The sequence below is a fragment of the Clytia hemisphaerica genome, unplaced genomic scaffold (genome assembly GCF_902728285.1).
Source record: "Clytia hemisphaerica strain Z4C2 unplaced genomic scaffold, Clytia hemisphaerica genome assembly, whole genome shotgun sequence".
In the NCBI taxonomy this organism is placed as follows: Eukaryota; Metazoa; Cnidaria; class Hydrozoa; order Leptothecata; family Clytiidae; genus Clytia; species Clytia hemisphaerica.
The window spans coordinates 1803093-1826191 of record NW_027103900.1 but is presented as its reverse complement, the minus strand read 5'-3'; the positions used below and the strand labels follow the sequence as shown (position 1 = coordinate 1826191).

The following is a 23099-nucleotide window of genomic DNA, read 5'->3' as shown; positions in this document are numbered from 1 at the left end:
AGGTAATATAGAGGAGCACATACTTGGTTATCATCATAGAGGTATATACACATCCAAATAAATAGGTTTTAAGCAATTTTGAGGATGAAATTTTTTTAGCGTAACGGAAGGGACAGGTGTACCAAAAATGTGGCCTTTACCCTATGTGTGTCTGCCTGGGTTTACAAAGTTTTGATAGTCTGTCAACAAGGGTTCACTCACAGGCAGTATCAAACAAACTGTACCCAACTTTTTTAGTTGCACCAGACTCTAAAATTTTACTGGCTACAGACAAGATAGCAACTCCAGAAGATTTTTCCAATTTTAAGAATATTTTTTTCAAAACCTATCCTATCTTGTAGAGCTTTGAAAAAGAACGAAACTGAGGGGTCATAGGCCTCCCAAGGATAAGTGGTTGTAAAGATATTCAAATTTTAGTGTCAAAAATTTGACTAAAAATATCAAAAAAAAGGTTAGGAAAATAGCTAGCTTGGAAAAATGTGAAAAATGTGTCAAAAAAGAAAATTAATATTATTTCCAGACATGCTTCTTCAATTTTACATACCTCTTTTTCTAGTATTGCTAGAGATCTGAAATTTGGAGGGAGAATTCTTTGATGGTGTTAGAATATTATTATTATTATTATTATATAAAAATATTTGTGAAATATTTAGTATATTTATCAAAATAACAAAAGATATATCTTTTTTTGAAAAAAGTAGACATTGCATTGTTTTATTCTTATTTTTGAAGAAAATAGCTTGGAAAAGATTCAAGGGGTCCCTGGAAATGGAGGAAGAAAAAGTTATAAGTATATAAAGAATAAGTTTTTCTGAAAGGAGAAACCCTAAATGAAAAGAAAATCCATTTCGGCAGAAATTTTTTGGGACAATCCCATGCTAAAGAAGCAAAAAATTGAAAAAAACTACAGTACATGAAAATGGAAGAACTATGATTAGCGAATTCCTCACCCTTTTTCTGATAAACATACAAGGCTGAAACCTTCAACTATATTTCCCTCCATTTCTAGAAACATTTGTTCATCAATAGTTGCAACTTTTTTTTTTGTAGCAGACAAATTTTGAAAAGTTGCAAAACATTCGGCACTTTACTAATTTGGACATGTTCATTAAAACATAAAGTTTTGTGACACCTTAAAAAATGGTAAAAATCACTTTTTTGTTAATAAGTCATGATTTTGTGGGATCTAAGTAATGAAATTTTGTGGATAATTCCGTAACAATGTCTCTTAAAAGCTTGTATGTTCAAAATATTGAGGTTTTCATTATATAACAAGATCTGGATAATAATGTAACTTTTTTATCCACAGCAAGCAGGCAATAAAATTTTTGACTTTTTCAAAACCCAACCTATTCTATACTGAAGAATAAGATGTTGCCTAGCAACTGTTGTTATTCGCAAGAGATTACACGAAGGGTTAACTTTATATTGGATAATGAAGTAACACATGTGTTAAATAGGTGAATGTTGATAAAATAAGTTAGGAACATTACTAAGAGCTAAAAATTGAATATAGTACAACCATAATCATCAATTTAATGTTAAATTCTCTTTTTTGATCAGAAATTCATTATTTCATACTCTATGGATAATATTGTAACAAAGTACAATATGTGACCACGCAAGGATATAGGCATCTATATTTTACTTTATTGCATTGGTTTTAAAGCAATGGAGTAAAGAAATATTAGTCAGCTTATGTAAGTATACTTCATCCTTAGTTAATAGACAGTACTTGGATAACTTGTAACATGTAGCAGTGCTCTCTAATGCCACAGTCTTAAAATCGCTGAAAATAACTCTTTATTGGTCAGCCCCAGCTGAGCATTCATTTCGCTATTATTCCGCAGAAGAAGAAGCAGGGTCAGAAAAGAAAAACGTGTTTCCCCGATTTCTAAAGTTTTTATCCGATCGGGTTAAGTTTGGTTTCCCGATGATCTGTGTATTTGCTCTCCAGCTTTTTTAGGGCAGCGTTCCGTTTGGGATACGCTTTCAATTCATCGAATCGGGCTAAGTTTGGTTTCCCGATATGTGTCAAAAACAATTCAATATGGCTGCCAAGGCGGTGCTTTTTCGTTCGTTCAGTGTTTATCTCTTGCCAGCTTTTATTTATACAATATCATTATATCTTGTTGAAGTGGCTTTTAAACTTATAACTAAGGAAGATACAACACTGGAGTTAGATTATAAGGATGTTCTTTTCTTTAAAGTATGAAGATTTTAACTTATTTGCTCAAGTTTTTTCCTGAATTGTGAGTTATTTTTTTACCTGTAGACCTCATTATTTTTTTGTAGCATGAAAACATATTTTTTCATTTTGGACTAGAATATAGAATAACCACCAACAATTACTGGAATTTGATGGAGTGTATATATATATTACAGTTCACAGCTTAATTATCTGATTATTCACAAAAATAATGTTTTCTCAAACTTAGTGTTTTCTTTTGATATTGATAGCTAGACATTTTATATGCTTGTTCTTCTGGACTTGGAGATAATATTGATAAAGCGTAAATGGAAATTGATCAAGTATATTAAAGTACCGCTCCTATGTGAATTTGAGAAAGACCGAAGTTCTTCATCAAATTATTGACAGTCAGGCACATCCTGGCAAATGAACGGGGTATTTTTCACTTGCGACCATTGGCAAATGAACGGGGTCGAAAACGAAAGTGACGTAATAGCGCCGAATACCCAGTTTAATTGAACCGGGTTGGAAATATTTTGCTTCATTTCAAAGAACTGCATAGATGAAATTTTTTTTCCATGGGTCAATTTTGTCTTCGAAGATTGAAGAAACTTTTAATGAAAAAATAAAGTTCCCAGTTTTCTTCCTTTTTTCCCTTTTTCAGTTTGAAGTTCATTTTTATTCATTTTCACGCTTTTAGCCTGAGACGTCCTATCTCATTTACACTGGGTGACGAATACCCCATGCAAATGCTCACCTCGTTCATTTGCCAGGATGTGCATAGTGTGCAGAGGGGTCTGAACCCCCCCATTAATATTTCATCCCCCCCTATAAAGGTATCCCCCCTATTTTTTAAATTTTTTGATCCCGCACCATTTACAGGGGTCCGAGCCCCCAGCATATAATTTGTACTCCCAGTATTGGGGAAGAATTTTGATGAATGAAATATATTTTTCAGTGTGAATTCGTACCAATAGTCAATGAACTTGAAAATTTTATTGACTTAAACCAACATATAACATAAAAAAAAAATTTTTTTAACCAAAAAGTTACTATCCCCCCATTTTTATTTGATCCCCCCCTATAAGCTCAAACCCCCCATTTTAACTGGAAAATTGCCCATCCCCCCTATAAAGCCTTCCTTGAAAACTCGGATCCCCCCCCCTTAAAAAAGGGGGGGGTTCATACTATGATGTGCCTGACTGATTGACGCAAAAATGATTTTTTTCTAGACTTGTGCGTTTTTCACTAGCAGTTACGTTTGTTTTTTGGACCGACTGGAGATAATTATGATAAAGCGTTAATGGAAATTGATCAAGTATATTAAAGTACAGCTCCTATGTAAATATGAGAAAGACCGAGGTTCTTCATCAAAATATTGACGCAAAAATGATTTTTTTCTAGACTTGCGTTTTTCACTGGTAGTTACGTTTGTTTTTTGGACCGAATTTGAGATAATTATGATAAAGCGTGAATGGAAATTAATCAAATATATTAAAGTACAGCTCCTATGTAAATTTGAGAAAGACCGAAGTTCTTCATCAAATTATTGACGTAAAAATGATTTTTTCTAGACTTAACTTTTCACTGTGATTTGATGGCGGACACTTATACATTCTGGACTAATAATGATAAATAATAAATGTATATAAATGGATTAAATATTTTTTAATAGATAAATATTGCACTTTTAAGCATATTTAGGCTCAGATTAGGGAAAATACAGTACAATAGTTACAGTCTTTTTGGGACGACACCGGGTATGCTAAACATAAAACTTTAAATTTGAATAAATTTTAAATAGTATTTTGGGTGTCGGTGTAAACCTTATTTTGAATTTTTCATTGCTTATTATAAAAAACATGTAGTTTTAAGCTAAACTATTTCTATGGAGTTAAGATGAATAAGAATGACACCATTTTAACTTTTACTGATTTCCAGGGGGGGGGGAGTTGGCGAATAAGGGGTATGTGCGGACGGGACCTCCGAAAACCGACCCTTAGAGAGACTGATTTTTGCTGAGAAGGTGACCCTTAGAGAGACTTTTTGAATTATTTTTTCGATTTTTGAAAAAAGTCATACCCTTAGAGAGACTTTATTACAATTTTTCCTCTGGAAATCAAAAAATTTCTTAAAAATCCTGAATTTTCCGACCCTTAGAGAGACTAATTTAAAACTTTCTGATTTTTCCAACCCTTAGAGAGACTTTGAAAGGTGAAAAAACCGACCCTTACCGTCCGCACATACCAATCATCCATTTTTGCCTAAGTACCCCCCCCCCCCCCGGGACTGATTTACAGCATCTTAGTTTTTGAAACTTTTTTGATTTTTTGTCCAGCTTGAGCTTGAATATAATTGTAAGTCTAAGCTTAATAAAAAATAAAAAGTGTATACATTTTTTGTGATTTTTGATAAGTACAGTATGCCTTGCATTTAATTTCCTTGCAAGGATTTTTATTTTCTTGAATCTGTTATTGATGTAGCCTTTTGTTGCTGTTCATCTGTATATCTAATTTTTATTATCTAAATATCTATCCTAATTAAGAGACGAATAATTATTCTGTCATACAGATTGTAACATGGCATATTTTCGTTAATCCATATTGTATACAACCGTAAATTTGATGATTTTTTTACTCTCGTTTTAGTAAATCATATCAATTTTTAACAACATATCTTTCTAATCACATTAAGCAATTTAGGCTGACCTTCCAGCGCAGCTGGTTTATTGAACTTATTAAAGGTATATTATATGAAACTATATAATGGCATATAGTAGAAACTCCATAATATTTTATCCACTCTAAGGTCTATATTTTATAGTTATTTTCTCATTTTGGATAATCATCGAATCATAAAGACCGAGAAATCAGAAAAAATCAGTGTTTCTAAAATTTTGTTACAAATTATCCATTTATTGTCAATTATATCAATTCCAAGGTCTTGTCTATAGTTTGTATTAAAACTTACAACTCATCACCTGTCCTGAGACAAGGTATCAGGTTTAAATATGAAGTAATAAACATGTTAATAGATTTTGATATTCGCCATCAATTAATAGGCCCTTTGGAAGGATCTTGAAAATGACCTTGTTTTGATGTTACAATGTTATCCAAGACAATGAAGTATACTTGAAATAAACATTAGAAACCATACACTTGTTTTAATGATGAAAAATTGGTATCCTTATTTTAACAACATGTATGAAGTTTATTGCCAAAAAATGGATAACTTAACCCTCTGTCTTCAAGCTTTGACCCATGTTACAGCGTTATCCGGTAGCTCTTGTAACAATATTTCTTGAAAATTATATGGGCGAAAACCCCTTAATTGATTGCAAAAGGTTCCAGCACCCCATGTCAAAGGAATATTAAGTTCTGGGTACCATTATCCAAAAATTTGAAAAATTTAGATGTTACATCATTATCCAAAGCTTGGCAAGCTTCTTTCAATCGTTACCTGACTTAGGTAAAGAGTATAGAAAAACTGTCACAAGATTATCCACCTCCTGTCTATCTACTTAACCATCATTTAGGTTGATTCTTCATATCATATAGTATTAAAAAGTTATGGATAATTTTGTAACATGACTTAAAAATGTCACAAAAACCTTGAAAATTTGACGTTTTTAATGAACATGTCCATTTGCCGTCTAGCCCGTGTCCACAGTGTTTTATATACTGCTGGAAAGCTCAGATCACGGGCTTTCTTTTAGTAAAAACCGGAACGCTTTAACTTAATAGAAAAAAGTTAAAATGTTCAAAGTTCACGGAAAAATGAAACATTTGGTTTGATGTCAACAAAAGTTGCGTGACTTCTTGAGTCGCTAAACAAGACACGGTGTCACTCTAGGGAGGTTAGTCAAATGTTCAAACATCATAAAGAACAATAAAACTAGGCTCGTCTGATAGTCCTACTGTAAGCACAAGAAAAAAAACGAGATGTCAGTTTCGAGAAATGGTTCAGTATTTCAAAAGATATAAGAAAAATGGATAATTAGTCAAAATCTTATCTTTTTTGTAAAAAGCCAAAGCGCATATCCAGAGCGCACCAAAAAGACTCAAAATGATGCGAAAAAATAGCCTACAAAGATTACGTCGTACTCATTCGGTTTGCTTGAGGTTGAAAATTTCTCAACCAATATTTTTAGAATTGCAATCGATAGTGAAGCCCTTAAAATTGGGGAAAACAAACTTTATTTTTGAAAAGCTAGTGCTTGAAATCATCTAAAAAATCTAGTGGGTGAATAAAAAAAGAGTTTGGAAACTATTCTAGTCGCGAGTTAGGGAGTTGCTAGTTTCAAGTTGGGGAGTTAAAAAATTACCGGCTACAGAAAAAGAATAACATACATCAAAAGTACGATTTTGAAAGTAAACGTAATATGAGAGTAATATATAACACATATAATAATTTTTCACAATGCAATAACATCGAACTACGAAAAGTCAAACGTCGAAGTCAAACGTGAAATTATTTCCAGAGGAAAATCACTCGTGAAAAATAAGAGTATCTTCAATAGAATGTTGACAAACGGTAAAAATGATGCGTTCATCACCTTGAAGGACCACAAACCGAATTTCCAGAACAATCCAAAAACGTGACTCCTCAACCCAGCCATTTATCTCCAAATAAACCAATGGAAAAACACAATTGAAGTGATTCAGTGGTTCAAAAACATCCCCCAAAAAGAAACGAAAACATTTACCGTCTTCGACATCAAAGATTTCTATCCGAGTATTACTGAGAACCTTTTAAAGAAAGCCATATCATTCGCTAAACAGAAAACTAAAATTTCGAACAAAGACATCAAAATCATCAACCATGCACGACAGTCTCTGCTATTCAGCAACGACGAACCATGGGTTAAGAAGGGAGGTCAGCAGTTTGATGTATCAATGGGTGCGTATGACGGCGCAGAAGTGTGCGAGCTTGTTGGGACATTCTTACAGCACAAACTCAGCCAACAACATGACAAAAACGATATTGGCCTCTACCGCGACGATGGATTAGGCTTTTTCGAAACCTGCAAAAATGGTTCAAAATGACGGCGGTTCAAAATGGTACCAAGGGGCATCATAAATTATGAAATGATAGAATAATCCTTTTGTGAATCACATTATCGCATCATCTTAAAGTTTTTAATGTTTGGATAACAATTCCACAATATTTTCGATTCGAAAATAGCACTCCATCGTTGTGTTCATGTTCAAATCAAAAAGGGTAAAAAAAAAAAGATAAAAGGATAAAAGGGAGAGCTCTCACAAGAATACTTCATTACGTCATATAAAAGCAGGAAGAAAACATTCTTTTGCTCTATCTCTATTGTTCTGTTCGCAAACGTCAATCCGCCATGATTTTGATTGGTCAATGCAACACTTTTTTCTTACAAGTTACGTTTTGCTCTTTTTTTTTTTTTTTATTTATTTATTTATGAAGATTTACAGTCCAGGCACACGAGGGCCTCTAAACCAATCTATCGTCTACAATTACAAAGATCTTGATTCGTGGCCCAATGGATGTTCCATCCATGCCTTGGTTAGTTCTTCTTTGAACGCTTTGATGCTAGTAGCGTTAACAGTCTCTTTTGGTAGCTGGTTCCATGCTGTCACACATCGATAGTAAAACGACTTGGTCTGGACACCTCTAAATCCATCGTCTGCAAAGTTTGGTATCAGTCGTAATCGTGAATTCGAGATGGCACACCCTGCAAATAAACTTTTCAACTGTGGTGTCCTTATCGTAGAAGTGCAAGTGTTTGTAGATCTGAACCATGTCTCCGAAGTGTCTTCTGAATTCGAGAGAAGGCAAGTCAAGTTTTCGTAGGCGCTGCTCGTATGGTAGATTACTTAACCTTCTGACCATCCTAGTAGTACGTCGTTGAACGCCCTCAATTAAGTTGATGTCCTTACGTAGTTTTGGTGACCATACAGATTGGGCATTCTCGAGATGAGGCCGGACAAAGGTTGTGTACAGAGTGAAGAAAGTTTTAAGCCTTAGGTCTTCGAAACCTCTTCTGATGACTCCTAGAATGGAATTTGCTTTTTTCACTTGTTTTGATATGTGTTCTTCAAAGGATAAGTCAGAGTCTATCAGAACACCGAGATCTTTTTCAACAAAAACATGTTCAAGTTGTTCACCTCTAAGTGAATAAGGGTGCGCGAGGACAATATTCCAATATTTACCGAGAGTGAGAACGTGGCACTTATCTGGGTGAAATCTCAATAGCCAATCATTTGACCACTTTTCAAGTTTGTGTACGTCTTGTTGGATAGCCGATGAGTCCTCAATCGAGTTGACTTCTCTGAAAATCTTCGTATCGTCAGCAAATAGAAGAATCGAAGACAGCACATTGTCAGGGAGGTCGTTGATGTAGATAACGAAGAGAAGTGGTCCCAAAACACTTCCTTGGGGAATACCACTGATAACATCATCCGTCTTAGATCGAGTTTTGTTAACCTTAACCAATTGTTTTCTGTCAGTCAGAAAAGACTCTACCCATCTCAAGATGTTTCCAGATAATCCATATCCTTTCAGTTTTTTAAGTAGACGGCGATAGGGAACAGTATCAAAAGCTTTCGCAAAATTGAAATATATAGTGTCAACAACACTTCCGTTAGCTATAACTTTCACAGCACTTGTCCAAATAATTTTAGGAGTTGTGTGACGGTGGAGCGGCGACTAATGAAACCGTATTGCTTGTTGGTTTGAAGCTTTTCGTCAGTTAGATGCTTCATAATGTGCTTTCTTATAAATGATTCCATTAACTTACAGACTACTGAAGTCAAACTAATAGGTCTGTAATTTATCGCAAGGTTTTGGGCACCCTTGTTTTTATAAATTGGAGTCACATGTGCCATCTTCTAATCTTTTGGTATTGTTCCCTCAGACAAGGTCTTGTTCATGATGATAGATAGGGGTTCGGCTAGATGGTCAATCAGTTCAACTAACATTTTCGGGTGTATATCATCCGGACCGAAGGATTTACTCACGTCCAGCAATTTTATCTGTCTCATCATATCTTCTGTTATGATGATGTTCTCAACTTGAATCTCCGTTCGTGTAGGAAAGTCGGGAATCGTTCCTGGGGGCTCATTGGTAAAGACGCTGCAAAACTGTTTTTGTAGGATGTTAGCCTTGTCGAGATCGTCGTGTTTAATCGATGATTTGTCATCAGGGTTTTCAAGTAGTGGTGAGACTTCGCTTGATGACTTAAGTTTAGATCTTACATGAGACCAAAATATCTTTGGCTTTTCCTTGGATTTATCACAAATGCTTTTTTCATAAGTCCTGTGGGCCTTTGACATCAAACGATTAACTCTGTTTCTTACAATAGTGTAATTGACACGATGACGATCTCTGTCGAGAGGTGCAGATCTTAACCACCTTCTATGGAGCGTTTTCTTTAACTTGATTTCATCTTGAAGATTCTTATTAATTGGAACTTTACCTTTTTTCCTCCAAAAATCGTTTCCAACTTCTTTCAAAGGGACAATCGATTTCTGAGATTAATGACAACTTTCTTGAACGATTCCCAAAGATCTTCCACTGATTTATTCACGGATGCATTTTTGAAACCTTCTTTCCATTCCCTCAACGTCGGGTCATTTTTCATTAATTTAAATTGGCCGAAGCATAGATGAACCTTGTTTGCGTAGGTTTGGAGTATGCGTAGCAAACGAAATTGAAAGCCAACGAACTATGGTCACTTTTTCTTAGTGGTCTTAGGTAGTCGAGATTCCTAATTTGGTTTTATTCGCCTGTTAAGATCAAGTCGATGAGGGATGGGTCATCAGTTCCTCTACATCAAGTTGGTTCATTAGCATGTTGATGGAGATATGCGTCTCTCAAAGCATTTAAGAATTTCTCTTCTTTGCAACCCTCCAGATGCGGGGTGGTCCAGTTTTCCCAATTGATTGTTGGAAAGTTGAAATCACCTAACAAACATTTGTGCGAATATTTCTTGTTTAATGCAATGGACTTGATCAATAAGTTTAGGTTGTTGTTGTTTTCGTTGGACAGGGCTGCAAATAAATAATTTTAGTCAATCGGATATCATGTCCGACAGAAATGAAATCCTGTCGGTCAAACTCAAAATCCTGTCAGTCATTCAGTGTATATTTTTTTTAAAGTTACGGAGAAAGCGAGTAGGAAAAATAAAAGTTACCTTTAAACAGTTTGTTACTGTATATAACAGAGAAATTGATTCGATAAAAGTGATCTTAGAAACACCTTTGGAAGTTAAAAAGAAAGCAAGTTGATAAAAATTAACTTAGAAACACTCTTAAAAGTTAAGAAGAAAGCGAGTTGATAAAAGTGATCTTAGAAACACTCTTGAAAGTTACGAAGAAAGTGAGTCGATAAAAGTGGTCTTAGAAACAAAGAAGGTTACGAAGAAAGCAAGTTGAAAAAAGTAATTTAGAAACCACCCTTAAAAGAGTTACAAAGAAAGCGGGTTGATAAAAGTGACTAACGAAGAAAGCAAGTCGATAAAAGTTAACTTAGAAACACTCTTGAAAGTTAACTTAGAAAGCGAGTCGATAAAAGTGATCTTAGAAACAAAGAAGGTTACGAAGAAAGCAAGTTGACAAAAGTAATTTAGAAACACCCTTAAAAGATTTAAAAAGAAAGCGGGTTGATAAAAGTGACTAACGAAGAAAGCAAGTCGATAAAAGTTAACTTAGAAACACTCTTGAAAGTTATGAAGTAAGCAAGTTGATGAAAATAGTCTTAACATAACTCTTGAAAGTTATGAAGAAAGCGAGTCGATAAAAGTTTAACTTTGAAACACCCTTGAATGAAAGTTACGAAGAAAGCGAATTGATAAAAGTGATCTTAGAAACACTCTTGAAAGTTACGAAGAAAGCGAGTCGATAAAAGTTAACTTTGAAACACCCTTGAAAGTTACGAAGAAAGCGAGTCGATAAAAGTGATCTTAGAAACAAAGAAGGTTACGAAGAAAGCAAGTTGACAAAAGTAATTTAGAAACACCCTTAAAAGAGTTAAAAAGAAAGCGGGTTGATAAAAGTGATCTTAGAAACAAAGAAAGTAACGAAGAAAACAAGTCGATGAAAGTTAACTTAGAAACACCCTGAAAGCTAGAAAGGAAGCAAGTATTAAAAGAATAGGCTAAGTAAGAGACAGGGGTGTAAGAGATTTATTTTCAACTCTCAAGTTAATGGTTTATTCCTTTTTTCATTCGGACATCATGACCGACACAAAAGATTTTCAGTCGGTCAAATAGCTTTTTCAGTCGGACATTGACCGATGACCGACGCTTATTTGCAGCCCTGGTTGGATGATGTAGATCTAGTTGGGCTTCGATAAATGCATGCAACAGCGAGCAAATCTTTTTCTGATAGTTGTACTTCAATCATGCAAACTTCATTGAAAGTCACTGGAGGCTTGACATCGATTACCAAGTGTTTAATGTAGATATGGACAAATATGACAATGCCACCCCCTTGATCTGTATCTAGGTTAACTTGGCTAGCGATTTTGTAGTCATCGAATTCATATTCATATAGCTCCTTCAAGGCACCTGCTTTTGTCTTAGCTTCGCAGATTGCAATTATATGGGGCTTTTCTTCCCGGGCCATGGGCTGTAATTCTTTTTTCTTAAACGATGTTAACTGATCTGGATTTGTATAAAGAATCTTCATATCTTTTATCATATGTTTTGGAGCGGTTTTTTTCTCTATCCTTTGATGATGTTTGTCTCTGTTAGGTTTTCGGAGAAGGAGACATTCTTCTCTGTTGGTGATTTCGTCATCGATGATTTTTTCTTTAGTGGCACCATCTTGATACTGAACCCGTTTTTTGAATTACCACGGACGCGATATATTCCTGATGTTGGAGATTTTGTTGCATTCAATTCTTTAGCTTCGATAGACAATTGGTGCACTTTCTTACGCAAGTCAGGCGCAAGGTTTTCAGTGATGCTCACTCCAGAAAACTTTTCATTTCCTTTAAGAGCAGGTAAATTTCCGAGAAGATTGAATTTCTCGTCTTCGCTTGATAGACAGATCAAGATTGGACGTTTCCTGTCGGTTGAGGTCTTACCCAATCGAGTCGAGTAACACGGTTAACTGTTACATTTGAATGTGTTTCTTTGATGAGATCGTCCACCCAGCTCTTGTCCATGTTGGTATCTTGTTCAGGTACTCCATGGACAATGACATTGGAGACACGTTTTTGTTTATTTGTTTCTTCTGCATCTTCTTCTCGTAGAGCTTCTCTAATAACCTCCTTGATGGAGGTGTTAGAGTCATCTAATAAAGGGTTTTTAACTGCTTTAGCATAAGACTGCTTTACCACAGTCATTCGGTTTTCAACACTCAGAGTGTCGCTTTGATCTCGTCAATAATCGACGCCTTCATGGTTGCACCAAGCTCAGTGATCTCTTTTTGGATCTTTTGATTCATCTCGTCCACGGAACATCTCTCGATTGACTTATCTTTGAGTTTCGCATTACGCGACTTCAGTGATTGGACAGACTTGATTAATTTCTTCTCGTTACCATCGAAAACTTCGATGATTCGGTCTCGTTCCGAGATGTCATTCTTGAAGGCCTGAATTTGGTACGGTGGGAGCTGGGAACATCTAAAATGCACGAAGCGGTTGCATACCATACAAACAAGGATATTTTCTTCCAAACCGTAACATTTCGTCTGGGAGCATCGTAGTTCGTCAAAATTTTGACTAGGGTGATCGTCTATGGAGGTGTCGGCTGTAGTGTCCTCGTCCATCCGGAAATGTTGAGGAATAGTGGATTAGAGCTCTAGTTTAAGTGAAAAAATACAGATTTTTTATTTTTTTTAGTTTTTTTGTTTTTATTGTTTTGTTTGCAAAAATAGATTCGAATTTTACATCCGGGTTTTTTTTAAATGGCTATAATAAGAGATCGAATGTTTTGTTTGGAAAAGTTTGAATTGTTAAATATTCTAAAAGATTAACTCTCCCTTGGATTTCTTATACACAAAGACATCCTTCACGATTTACACCGTCATTATCATAGAACTTTGCTCTCAAGTCAAACATTGTTTTTACCAAAACAAAATTGGATAATCAAAATAAAAAACGACTTAAGAAGCCATCAAATGTTGTAAAATAAAATAAAGTGATTGCTTTCCCAGTAGAAGAGAGAAAAAGCTTCCAAAAGGGCATCTCACAGGCTTTGCTTTCTTATAAGCTCCTGATTTGTCACAAGCTCCTGATCTCTGACGTTTCGAATGTGATGTAACTTTTAGAATGCTATGATATTTTTCAAAGGAAGGGAGAAAGAAAAAGTGAAAATCACGTGAAAAGAAAGAGACATGTATTTCATCGTATTTCATTTTTGGTAAAAGTTCACGTGATAACACGAAAGAAAGAACGCAGAGGGAGCTCAATGTAAACAAACATTTCGTAAAAGTCTGCACTCTGCTTCGTTCGTTGTGGGTTATGGTGGGCTTGGCTGAACCTCAAGATATTTGGTCTCTCTAGACATTTTTCTTGCTTTCCAATTCTGTATTATGATTTGAAAAGAAATGTAAGAGAGTAAAGTACTTCGCTATTCAAAAATACTTGATAAACAAATTCAGAATCTCTAAGTAGTTAAAAGAACAATTTTCAAGATAACCCTGTCTCACCACGAACGATCCTTTTGTTAATATTCCTGTCTTAGTCAGTGGAATTCTCTATTATAATTTTAGACAATGTAAAATTCTTTATAGCTGAATTTCGGTAAAACTTTAACCGAATTCTACAAGCGAATTCAATAATTACTTTTACTGAAGTTGTTAAACTTTTTACAGAACCGATTCGGTTAAACAGCCGAATTTAACTGATACCATTTTACCGAAATTCGGTTATATTTTTGAGAGGATCCCTAAGATATAAGCGAAAAAGAATTAATTAATAGAATACAAGGATTAAGGTAATCGAATATAGGAGATCAAATAATCGAATATAGGAGATCAAATAGTCGAATATAGGAGATTAAATAGTCGAAGCTATTCGACTAAACGACGGCAGCTATTCGATTAAATAGTCGAATCATTAATCGAACTTCATAATCGAAAATCGATTATATTTTTGAGAAGTTCCCTAAATTACTTCACACTTTTTCATTTTTTTAGTTTTTGTTCCATTAGCAAAAATAACTTGCATAAAGTTCATGCTAATAAAGAAATAGAAATGGAAATGTAAGTAGCAAGAGTTTTTTAACTTAGAAATGGCAATATTTTTATTGGTTATTGGAAAATTATGAGAGTCTTACTTCTGAGATCTAAATGTGCATTTAATTTTATTTCCCGTTCTTTTTCAAAATTTTCAATTTCAGCAAGATTTTTAGCTTTTTTCTAATGGCCCCCAAAAAGTAGGTTTTCAATTTTAGGGATTCTCAAGATCTCCTTAAAAGATATGAATACAAAATGGTTTGGAAAAATGATTTAGAGGGTTTTGGGCATAAATTTGTTTGATTAAATCTTTACAGTATACCCCTATTTGTTAAAATCATAGTATAAGAAAGCTACGGCTGGAATATGTACCGCATTGTCTTTTCAGCTAATTGCTGTTCCATCTCTGTCTCCGAGCTTTATAAGAACATCAAGATGCTCATTTTATTATTGGTAGATAGTTTTTGAAATTTTTCTCTTATTTTCCTTCACAAAAAGTCTTTTTTTTGCTAGATATCTTTGAATTTGTACCCAATAGAACACTTGAACTAATTTTGGACATATTTAAGGGATATTTTGTTGAAACAATAGCTTTTCGCCAAAATTGAAATTATAAGAACTATATTCAAGATGACATCTTTCCTGTCAGTTTGAATGATAAATTTTGAAGGTTCTAGCTTGAAAATTTCACAGTACTATTTTGATGTACTTTTTCATTGATTTCAAAAATAATTTCACTGAAATATTGTGAAGGCATTGCGAGGCACTTTATTAATTTTTGAGTTCTTTCAGCCAAGTCATTTTGTGCTTGTTTGAATTTCTTATTGCTGATCTTTCCTTTACAATTATTTTATAATGCAAATGTATTATCAAGGGCATATCATTAATGTTTAAAACACACTGAGAAGTGAGTATTAATGACAAACCAATAAAATTTACAATTAAAGATGCTACATTACTGATTTCTTGATCAACAAATAGTCATCAAATACGATAGAGATAGAACAACAGAAATTCAGATGTTATCATTCCAGCCGCGGCTTTCTTATACTATGTTAAAATGTAGGTTAGGGGCCCCCAAAACATATGTGTAGTTGAAATCAAACTATTGATAAGTCCAGTGGTAATAGGGGAAGTAACTATGAATATATTTTTTTCTCTTAAATTTACGACCTGATGGGTATATAATTTATGATTTTTATAAAATATTCAAGATTTTCGATGATGCAAAGTCCAAACTGAAAATTTAGAAATTTTCAAAATGATAATTTTGATTTAATGATTTAATTAAGTTTCTGAAAACTAGTTTCTTTTGAAAATGGTTCCATTTATGTATGAATATGCTGTGAAAATTTTTGGAAAACAGCTTAAAATGAAACTGAAAATATTAAGCTTTAAGTTATTTTTCTCCTATATTTTGTAAAAAATGACAGAATTTGCCGTTTTTGCTGATTCAGTGAAAATTTTTATATATAATGTTCATTTTTTGTTATAAACTATATTAAGTCAAGCTGTCTTTCACTCGTTTCTAAAGTCACAGATGTATCTGCATTTTCTGAAAGAGGTATTAGGTGTAGAAAGTTTCCTCTGAAAGGTATTAGGTGTAAAGTTTCCGATATCCATTTTCATAACTTATTTTGTTTTTAATATCCATGGAGCTAGAGTGAGTTTATATGCAATTTTTATCTAATTTTTGCGTTGTAATATTTCCTTCAGACGCAAATATGTTATTTTTAACCTGTCTCAAACAATCAAAAACATACTCATTTTTAAGTTTAACCATCATTCTTTCAAAATAAACAAAAGTTGTCTAATTCTAATAAATCTAAAGGTTGAATCCTCAACCTACGTTTTTAAGGTCTGTCTCCGTTTTGGGGGCCATATACTGTACCAAGAAAATTTATACTAAAGTCTATTCACGGTAAGTGTACACTAAATTTTGCTTTGCTTGTTATTTCTCAACCTATGCTTCAATCTTAAAAAGTTTGGTATCATTGGGAAGGTAGGAAGGAGCTTCATTAATTTACTGTTAGTTTTTTCCATGATTTTTGGTTAGATTTTTGGCGCACAGTGCCCTTTATTAGTCTAAAACCGCAGAAAGATTGTTTAAAATTGCTCAAGTGTAGAAAAAGTTGAAATAGAGAAAATTTAGGATGTTTTGTGTCAACTGATGGAGGAGGAGGTTGCAATCAGTCATGATTACCCATGATTCATTTTGAACATGAAATGATCACCAATTGAAAGTAGGAAAACGAATGCTATTTTTGGTGTGTATCTTTTTGAAAAATTACTTCTGTTATCCTTCAAAGAAAAATTTTCTTTCCATTGATAGGGTTCGCCTGCTGGACCAAGTATGCCTCCAGGTGCTTGGCCAAGAGGAATGAGACCAGGTCAAAGTCCAGCAGCAATGCAAATGCGAGGGAACATGATAGGCGCTGCACAAACACCAGAAGGATTGAAGCGAGGTGCTGATGGTAAATCATCAAGATCAAGTAAAGGGTAAGTTATAAAACTGTGAAAAGAATACACCTTTTCAACTGTAGTCGCGCCGTCAGGGGTGTGCCACTTTATTATTTAATTTACCACCCTAAAGCTCGATCCAATCCTTTTTTTACACTTTTTTCAATAATTTTATTTAGGTGCGAAAAAAAGACTGGGACAGTTTTAGGGTGGTAAAATGGACAAAAAAATGCCTGCGTGGTAATTGGCGGCTACGGTCGAAAAGGTGTATTGTCCAAATATTCATCGAGGTTTAGAACTTTTCAGGTCAAACAAGCCCTTTTTTATTTTAAGAAGTCCACTAGGTGTTTCATTTATTGACTGTGGAAACCCTTTTTTATTAATTTATCTTGTTAGTAGAAACTTTCCTTATTACGTAATTTACTATCTAATTTACACAATGTAATGGCTGTCAAAAAAGTCTTTGTTAATTAGCTGGTATTTTAATGCTGCCCTTGCTATAGTAGTTCAAGAAAAGAGTGACCAGCTAAAGGCCGGTATCCTCTCTTAAAGACTACATTTAAGGACACTTTTGCCATTATTTTCAGAAAAGATATAATTCTTTATACTATTATAGTTCAACATGGACATTTTCAAGTTGAATATTATTTTGGAAGAAGCGGGAACTTATTTAACTTGAATCTTTCTTTAATTTTGTTTTCTAGATCAAAGAAAAAGAAGATAAAGGACAGAGTTATTACCCAACAGGTTTGTTAACATTTTGAACTTTTTTGAACTTGATGATAGGTTATTTATTGTCTACAAATCATATATTTCATTATAATTATAATTATGCATATGTTGATTTTACTAGAAACAGATCCATTTTTAGACCATCATCATCGTTGAGTTTCTATTTAATTAACCCATTTATTTATTCTTTAATATGATATTTTGATTTCTTTCTCTTTTTCAAGGTTATTGAACTTGTGCCTGAATCTCAAGCATATATGGATTTATTGTCTTTCGAAAGTAAATTAGATTCAACTATAATGAGAAAAAGATTGGATATCCAAGAAGCATTGAAAAGACCAATAAAGGTAACATGACCTCTCAAGTGAGTGGTTTGGACAAAATGTCCGATCAAGCTAAAGCAAGCTTGAAAATTATGATTTTTGGGTCGGACAGTGTCCGATGTCTGCCCTGAGTTAAGACAATTTTTATCACCAGAGAAGGATTTCTAAGAAAATAGGTCCTGTTTCACCTCCTCCTTTCCTATTCCCTTGAAAAATAAAAATAGGTAGTATTTTACTTTGAAATAAAAATTCTTCAACCAATTTTTTTTCTAGCAATGCCGAACATTGAGACTTTTCGTTTCAACAAATTTTTATCAACAACAAACGAAACCAGAAGACGGTTCTGTAAGTATTTAGTTTCATTTAATCAACCAGGGGAGCCTCCATAACTCGAACGCGCACGGGGAGCACAAATAGTTCAAGTTAAGGACATTTCGAAATATGGAGTAAAGTTTGTAAGGTACTGTTAACTGAATGGACTACAATCGGCGCCGAAATATTTGGCACAAAAGGGGAATTTCCTCTTTAAACTTTAAAACCACAAGTGATTTTTAAGTTCTTTGAAGTACAGTTCGGAAATAGAGTTTTAACTCTGAGACTTAAGATCTCAGAATCTAAAAGCTCATAAATGTTCCAATAAGGCTCATAATATAGCCTGGAAGCCACTTAACCCCTCCGAATCGAAAAATCCAATAAGACAAAGTGGAAGTACTGAAACGGCAATTCTTGACCGACCTTTAAATTCTGAAAAACGTTAAAATACCCAAAATTGCAAATATATTTCGGCGCTGATTGTAGAAGACTTGTTCGAGTTAAAGAGACTCCACTGTACATATATTTATTTGGAATCGAGATATGTTCTGTCTTTTTCGTTTTAAAATTAAAATCAAAAAATCAAAATTGTGTGCTTTGTTGTTTTATGTTAACATTGAGTACAGGCGAAGAGGATTATCTGCAATAAATACCCTAATTGTCTTGATGAGACACAGGTCAGCAGTAGCAGCTCGTTTTCACACAAACAAAACATGCTTTTTTATCATTTGAAACTTTTTATTCTTAAATTTTCAGACTCCTACGACTGTTACGACCGATTGGGAAGTTCGCGTAGAAGGAAGACTAATAGACGTACGTATCATCAGCAAGTGTATCTCGGTTCTTATTTTGCTTTGTCTAGTGCTCAACAATGCTTCAGAGATGTGCACTTATAAAAATGTTTGTGGGCTATTCTGAATCCGAATCCGAATGATTGATCGAGGAAAGAATTTACTTTTATCGACTATGTAGATGTAGCCTTAGTTTGTAATCACAATCTCACTAATTATGATTTTAGTCTGAAAGTAAAGAAGCGGTTGCGATAAAGAAACGCAAGTTCTCTTCATTCTTCAAAAACATCGTCATCGAAATTGACAGGGAGTTGTATGGTCCTGATAATCATTTAGTTGAGGTTTGTTATTTTCCCCTTTTTGTGACCAAACCAGGGGGGGGGCGGTTGGTACTAACATCTCGGACATATATGAGTACTAAAAGGGTTTTCGAGAATTCGTTGCATACCACCACCCCAATTTTGAGAAGTGGTCTTTTAATACCCGGATGTACTAAAATTTTTAGGGGCATTTAGACACAGAGACAACCCAATTTTGGTTTTCTCTGACCTTTTTTTCAAGAGTGCTAATCTTTGCAACATAATATTCATTTTTCTCAAAAATTGGTACTCTTAAACAATGCTGCTTTATCAAATGAGCAAACATTGGAGACATTTGACTGAACACTGAATGCAAAAAAATTGAACTTGGGAAATCTTCTCTAAATGAGGAAATTTGAAATTTTTCTGAAAAAATTGCAAAAATTCGAAAAAAATCCGAAAAATTCTGAAAAAGATACATAAAATTATAAAAATTTTTAGTAGCAATTTACTAAAAAAAAAGTTTTTTGCCGTATACCACCACATCACTAAACATCATGATGTCCTAGATTTTAGTATCGACCCCCCCCCCTGACCAAACACCTGGCAAGTAGTGTTTCTTTTATTCTAAGGTTAAGCTTAATCCGCATAACCCTGACTTCGATTCTTCGAAAAATATTCTTTTCAATGTTTTTCGTATTCCCATTCTTCTTAATTCAGTGGCACAGAACAGCCCAAACACAAGAGACGGACGGATTTCAGGTCAAACGAGCTGTTGTTGGCGGTGGTGTCAAAGATGTCAAATGTTCCATTTTCCTCATGCTGGATTACCAGGTTCCTTGTCTTTCATTCTTTATGATTCTTGACTATCATTCATTTGATTTGAAGTGGTTTCTTTGCTCTGTGAAGATGTGTACCAAAAGAATATTACAACAAATCTAATTTTCCTTGTTAATGCATATAATTTGAACCGGCGCTTTCATATTTCGTGTTTTTGGATTATCTTTCCTATAGGGTCTCCTATAGACAGCATTGTGTAGATTGACTGCAAATTTATTCCTACAACCTAATCATTTATTGGCTGTTTTTAGACGACATTTCTTTCCTCGTTCTTTTTTCAGCCACCAAAATACAAATTAGCAGCACCCTTAGCACGCATTCTTGGAATCCATACGCAAACTCGCCCTGTTATTATAAACGCTATCTGGCAATACATTAAGGTGAGACATTTCGTTCATGTTTTTCTGAATTTACTTGTTTTTTGTTGGGTTCTGAAAAAACATACTCCCTTACAAGGGAGTTTGAATTTCAAAAGATTTATACATGGGGTTGGATAAAGAATGACTAATGTCCCGGGATGAAAGTGTTCCGAAAAATCAATCAGCGGTCGGTGCTTGTGATAACTATTTTTGCATGATTCTTAGCTTTTTTACAAAATTATACTCATAAATTTTTGTTTGAATTTTTAGAGAAATAAATTACAAGACCCCGACGAGAGAGAATACGTCGTGAATGACAAGTATCTGAAAGAGGTAAAAAAATCGTTTTTCTTGAACATGACTTTTCATTTGACTAAGGATTCAAGTCCTGGTAAAAGTCATGACGTGGTAGTCTTCTTTTGTAACGGTCGTAACTACACTTATTTATGTGACATAACAATGGCTGGGTAGCTCAGTCGGTAGAGCATTCGTCTTACAATCCAAGGGTTGTGGGTTCGATCCCCGGTCACCGCCAACTGGTGACTAGTTAATGAGTAACTTAGGCGCTCCAGCTTAGCATTCGTTCTCCCAGGTCTAGCGCTACTAGAAAAGGGGATAGACTCCCTCACTCCCAGCTCCACCGACAGCCACCAGATGAATATAATTACTTGCATAAAAGCAGTTTCTGGAGTCATTTGTCTGACTTCAATCTACTATATCTTTTGTAGATTTTCAACATCGAGCGAATGAAATTTTGTGAGATTCCACAAAGGCTTGGTATTCACCTATTAACACCGGATCCAATCATTGTCAATTACATTATACAGTGAGTCTTTTTTTGAACGGAATGGTTAATTGTGGTGACAGAGTGCTCCATACATACCCAATACCAATTCAAGAATAATGTTTCTTGAAAAATCAAAAAAAAAATTTAGTCTGTTTACTAACATATACGAGAGTAATTAAAAAAGGCCGTAAAAAGTAGTAAAAGTAACTGAAATTGAGTTAAAACGATGCTTGGAAAAGTTGTATTTAAGTAAGGAAATTAAAGATCAACGCTAATGAGAAAAGTCTGACTTACGAATACTAAGCAAGTCATACTAAAACAATGTTTCCATATTAAACTCAGATTTATGATTTCTATTTATAGTGTTGAGAGGACCTCAATATTCTTATACCTGGACAGGCCTGAACGTCTTAAAGTTAACATCAGTTAAACCTCATCAAAAGAACGCTTAGGGGACTTTCCAACCGAAAACTTTGAATGGACAAATCAATAACTAATAATAACGAGTTTTGTAAAACAACCATTAAAAAAATCTCATTTCTCCTCTTTATAGCCCATCAAAACCAGACGCTAAGAATCCTGCATGTTTCGATATCGACTTAGAACTGGTAAGTTGCTCATTATGGGCTCAATAAACCTCATTTGCTTTCATAATAATCAGCCAATACCAGATTTTCAGATTTCAAAGCTTTTCAATGCCTGTGTGGTGATATCTCGTTTTTTTTAACGAAATCTTATTTGTAAAAACGTTGTAAAATGTTTGATTTTCTATAAAATATTTTTACTTTATGTTTAGGACGACAGCCTTCGAGAGCTCATGCAGAACTTCTTACTATCTACAGCAAGCCAACAAGAAATCGCTTCACTTGACTCCAAAGTATGATCCCAAATTCTAAGATTTTTGGCTTATTTTTTGAATTTTTCTATGTAAAACCAATATTTTTCTGTTCCTTTTTGGAACGTTTGAGTGAAAAGCCCGTGTTTAAATCTCAAGATAAAGCTAACCCTGTCGTATCTTCTTTGCTTTGTGCTTCTTGAATTTCAAAAGCAAGACCTACTTAGCTACCTTAAGACGAATTTTTTGTTTTGTAGATACATGAGACAGTAGAGGGAATCAATCAATTGAAAGTTCATCGCGATTTCTTTCTCTCCTTCTCGACCAACCCACAGGTGAGATTTTCTAATTATAATATCCATAATGGATCTCGACCAAATAGCCAAAATTTCTTTACCCTAATGTACAAAATATGAAGCGTTATTACTTAAATGAAAGTAGAGTGACTTCGATACATTAATACTGTTTAGCTTATGTTTGCAGTTTATTCTTTTCAAGTATGATGTCTTGTTTCAGCCAATCAGAGTTTGATTCGATACCTGAATCGTTTAGTGACTCTCAAATTTAATACGCATCGGTGAAAAATGCAATCAAATCGTTATGCCCCTAACTAGTTTTTAAGAGATGGGTCACGACTTGATGTGTCAATGAGCAACATATATGTTTCAATCAGACCCCTCCCATTTTATTTGTAAACGTTGAAATCTCCATTACATATGTATGAGAAAATGATATGAAACCGATTCAATGTGGTTATGTTACATTTCAATGGGTAAATTTTTATTGCCATAGTGACCAAATACTCAACTTTCCTTCCCTTCATTTTCCTCCTTTAGAAATTCATGAATGACTGGCTGACGTCACAATCTACTGATTTAAAGGTAATCTCTTTGATTTGATTTGATTTGATTTAATATTTTGCTGGATGCACAATATCTCGTCTCACAGGATTTGTTTGAATTGGGATTAAGATATTCACACAAGGGGAAGAATCGATGAGGGGTTGATCATTTTT

The 23099-nt window shown here is 34.2% G+C and overlaps 1 protein-coding gene across 1 annotated transcript in view; it reads left to right on the top strand.

The window, feature by feature from the left end:
- The window catches only part of LOC136808885 (SWI/SNF-related matrix-associated actin-dependent regulator of chromatin subfamily D member 1-like), a 32178-nt gene that overhangs the window by 5223 nt on the left and 3856 nt on the right, over window positions 1-23099 (top strand). The window contains exons 2-15 of the mRNA XM_067065451.1: window positions 16679-16845; window positions 17511-17553; window positions 17763-17885; window positions 18135-18206; window positions 18930-18986; window positions 19192-19305; window positions 19984-20097; window positions 20385-20483; window positions 20733-20795; window positions 21191-21288; window positions 21803-21857; window positions 22046-22126; window positions 22342-22419; window positions 22921-22965. Coding sequence (XP_066921552.1) covers window positions 16679-16845; window positions 17511-17553; window positions 17763-17885; window positions 18135-18206; window positions 18930-18986; window positions 19192-19305; window positions 19984-20097; window positions 20385-20483; window positions 20733-20795; window positions 21191-21288; window positions 21803-21857; window positions 22046-22126; window positions 22342-22419; window positions 22921-22965 — 1209 coding nt within the window. The remainder of the gene's footprint in view (window positions 1-16678; window positions 16846-17510; window positions 17554-17762; window positions 17886-18134; window positions 18207-18929; window positions 18987-19191; window positions 19306-19983; window positions 20098-20384; window positions 20484-20732; window positions 20796-21190; window positions 21289-21802; window positions 21858-22045; window positions 22127-22341; window positions 22420-22920; window positions 22966-23099) is intronic.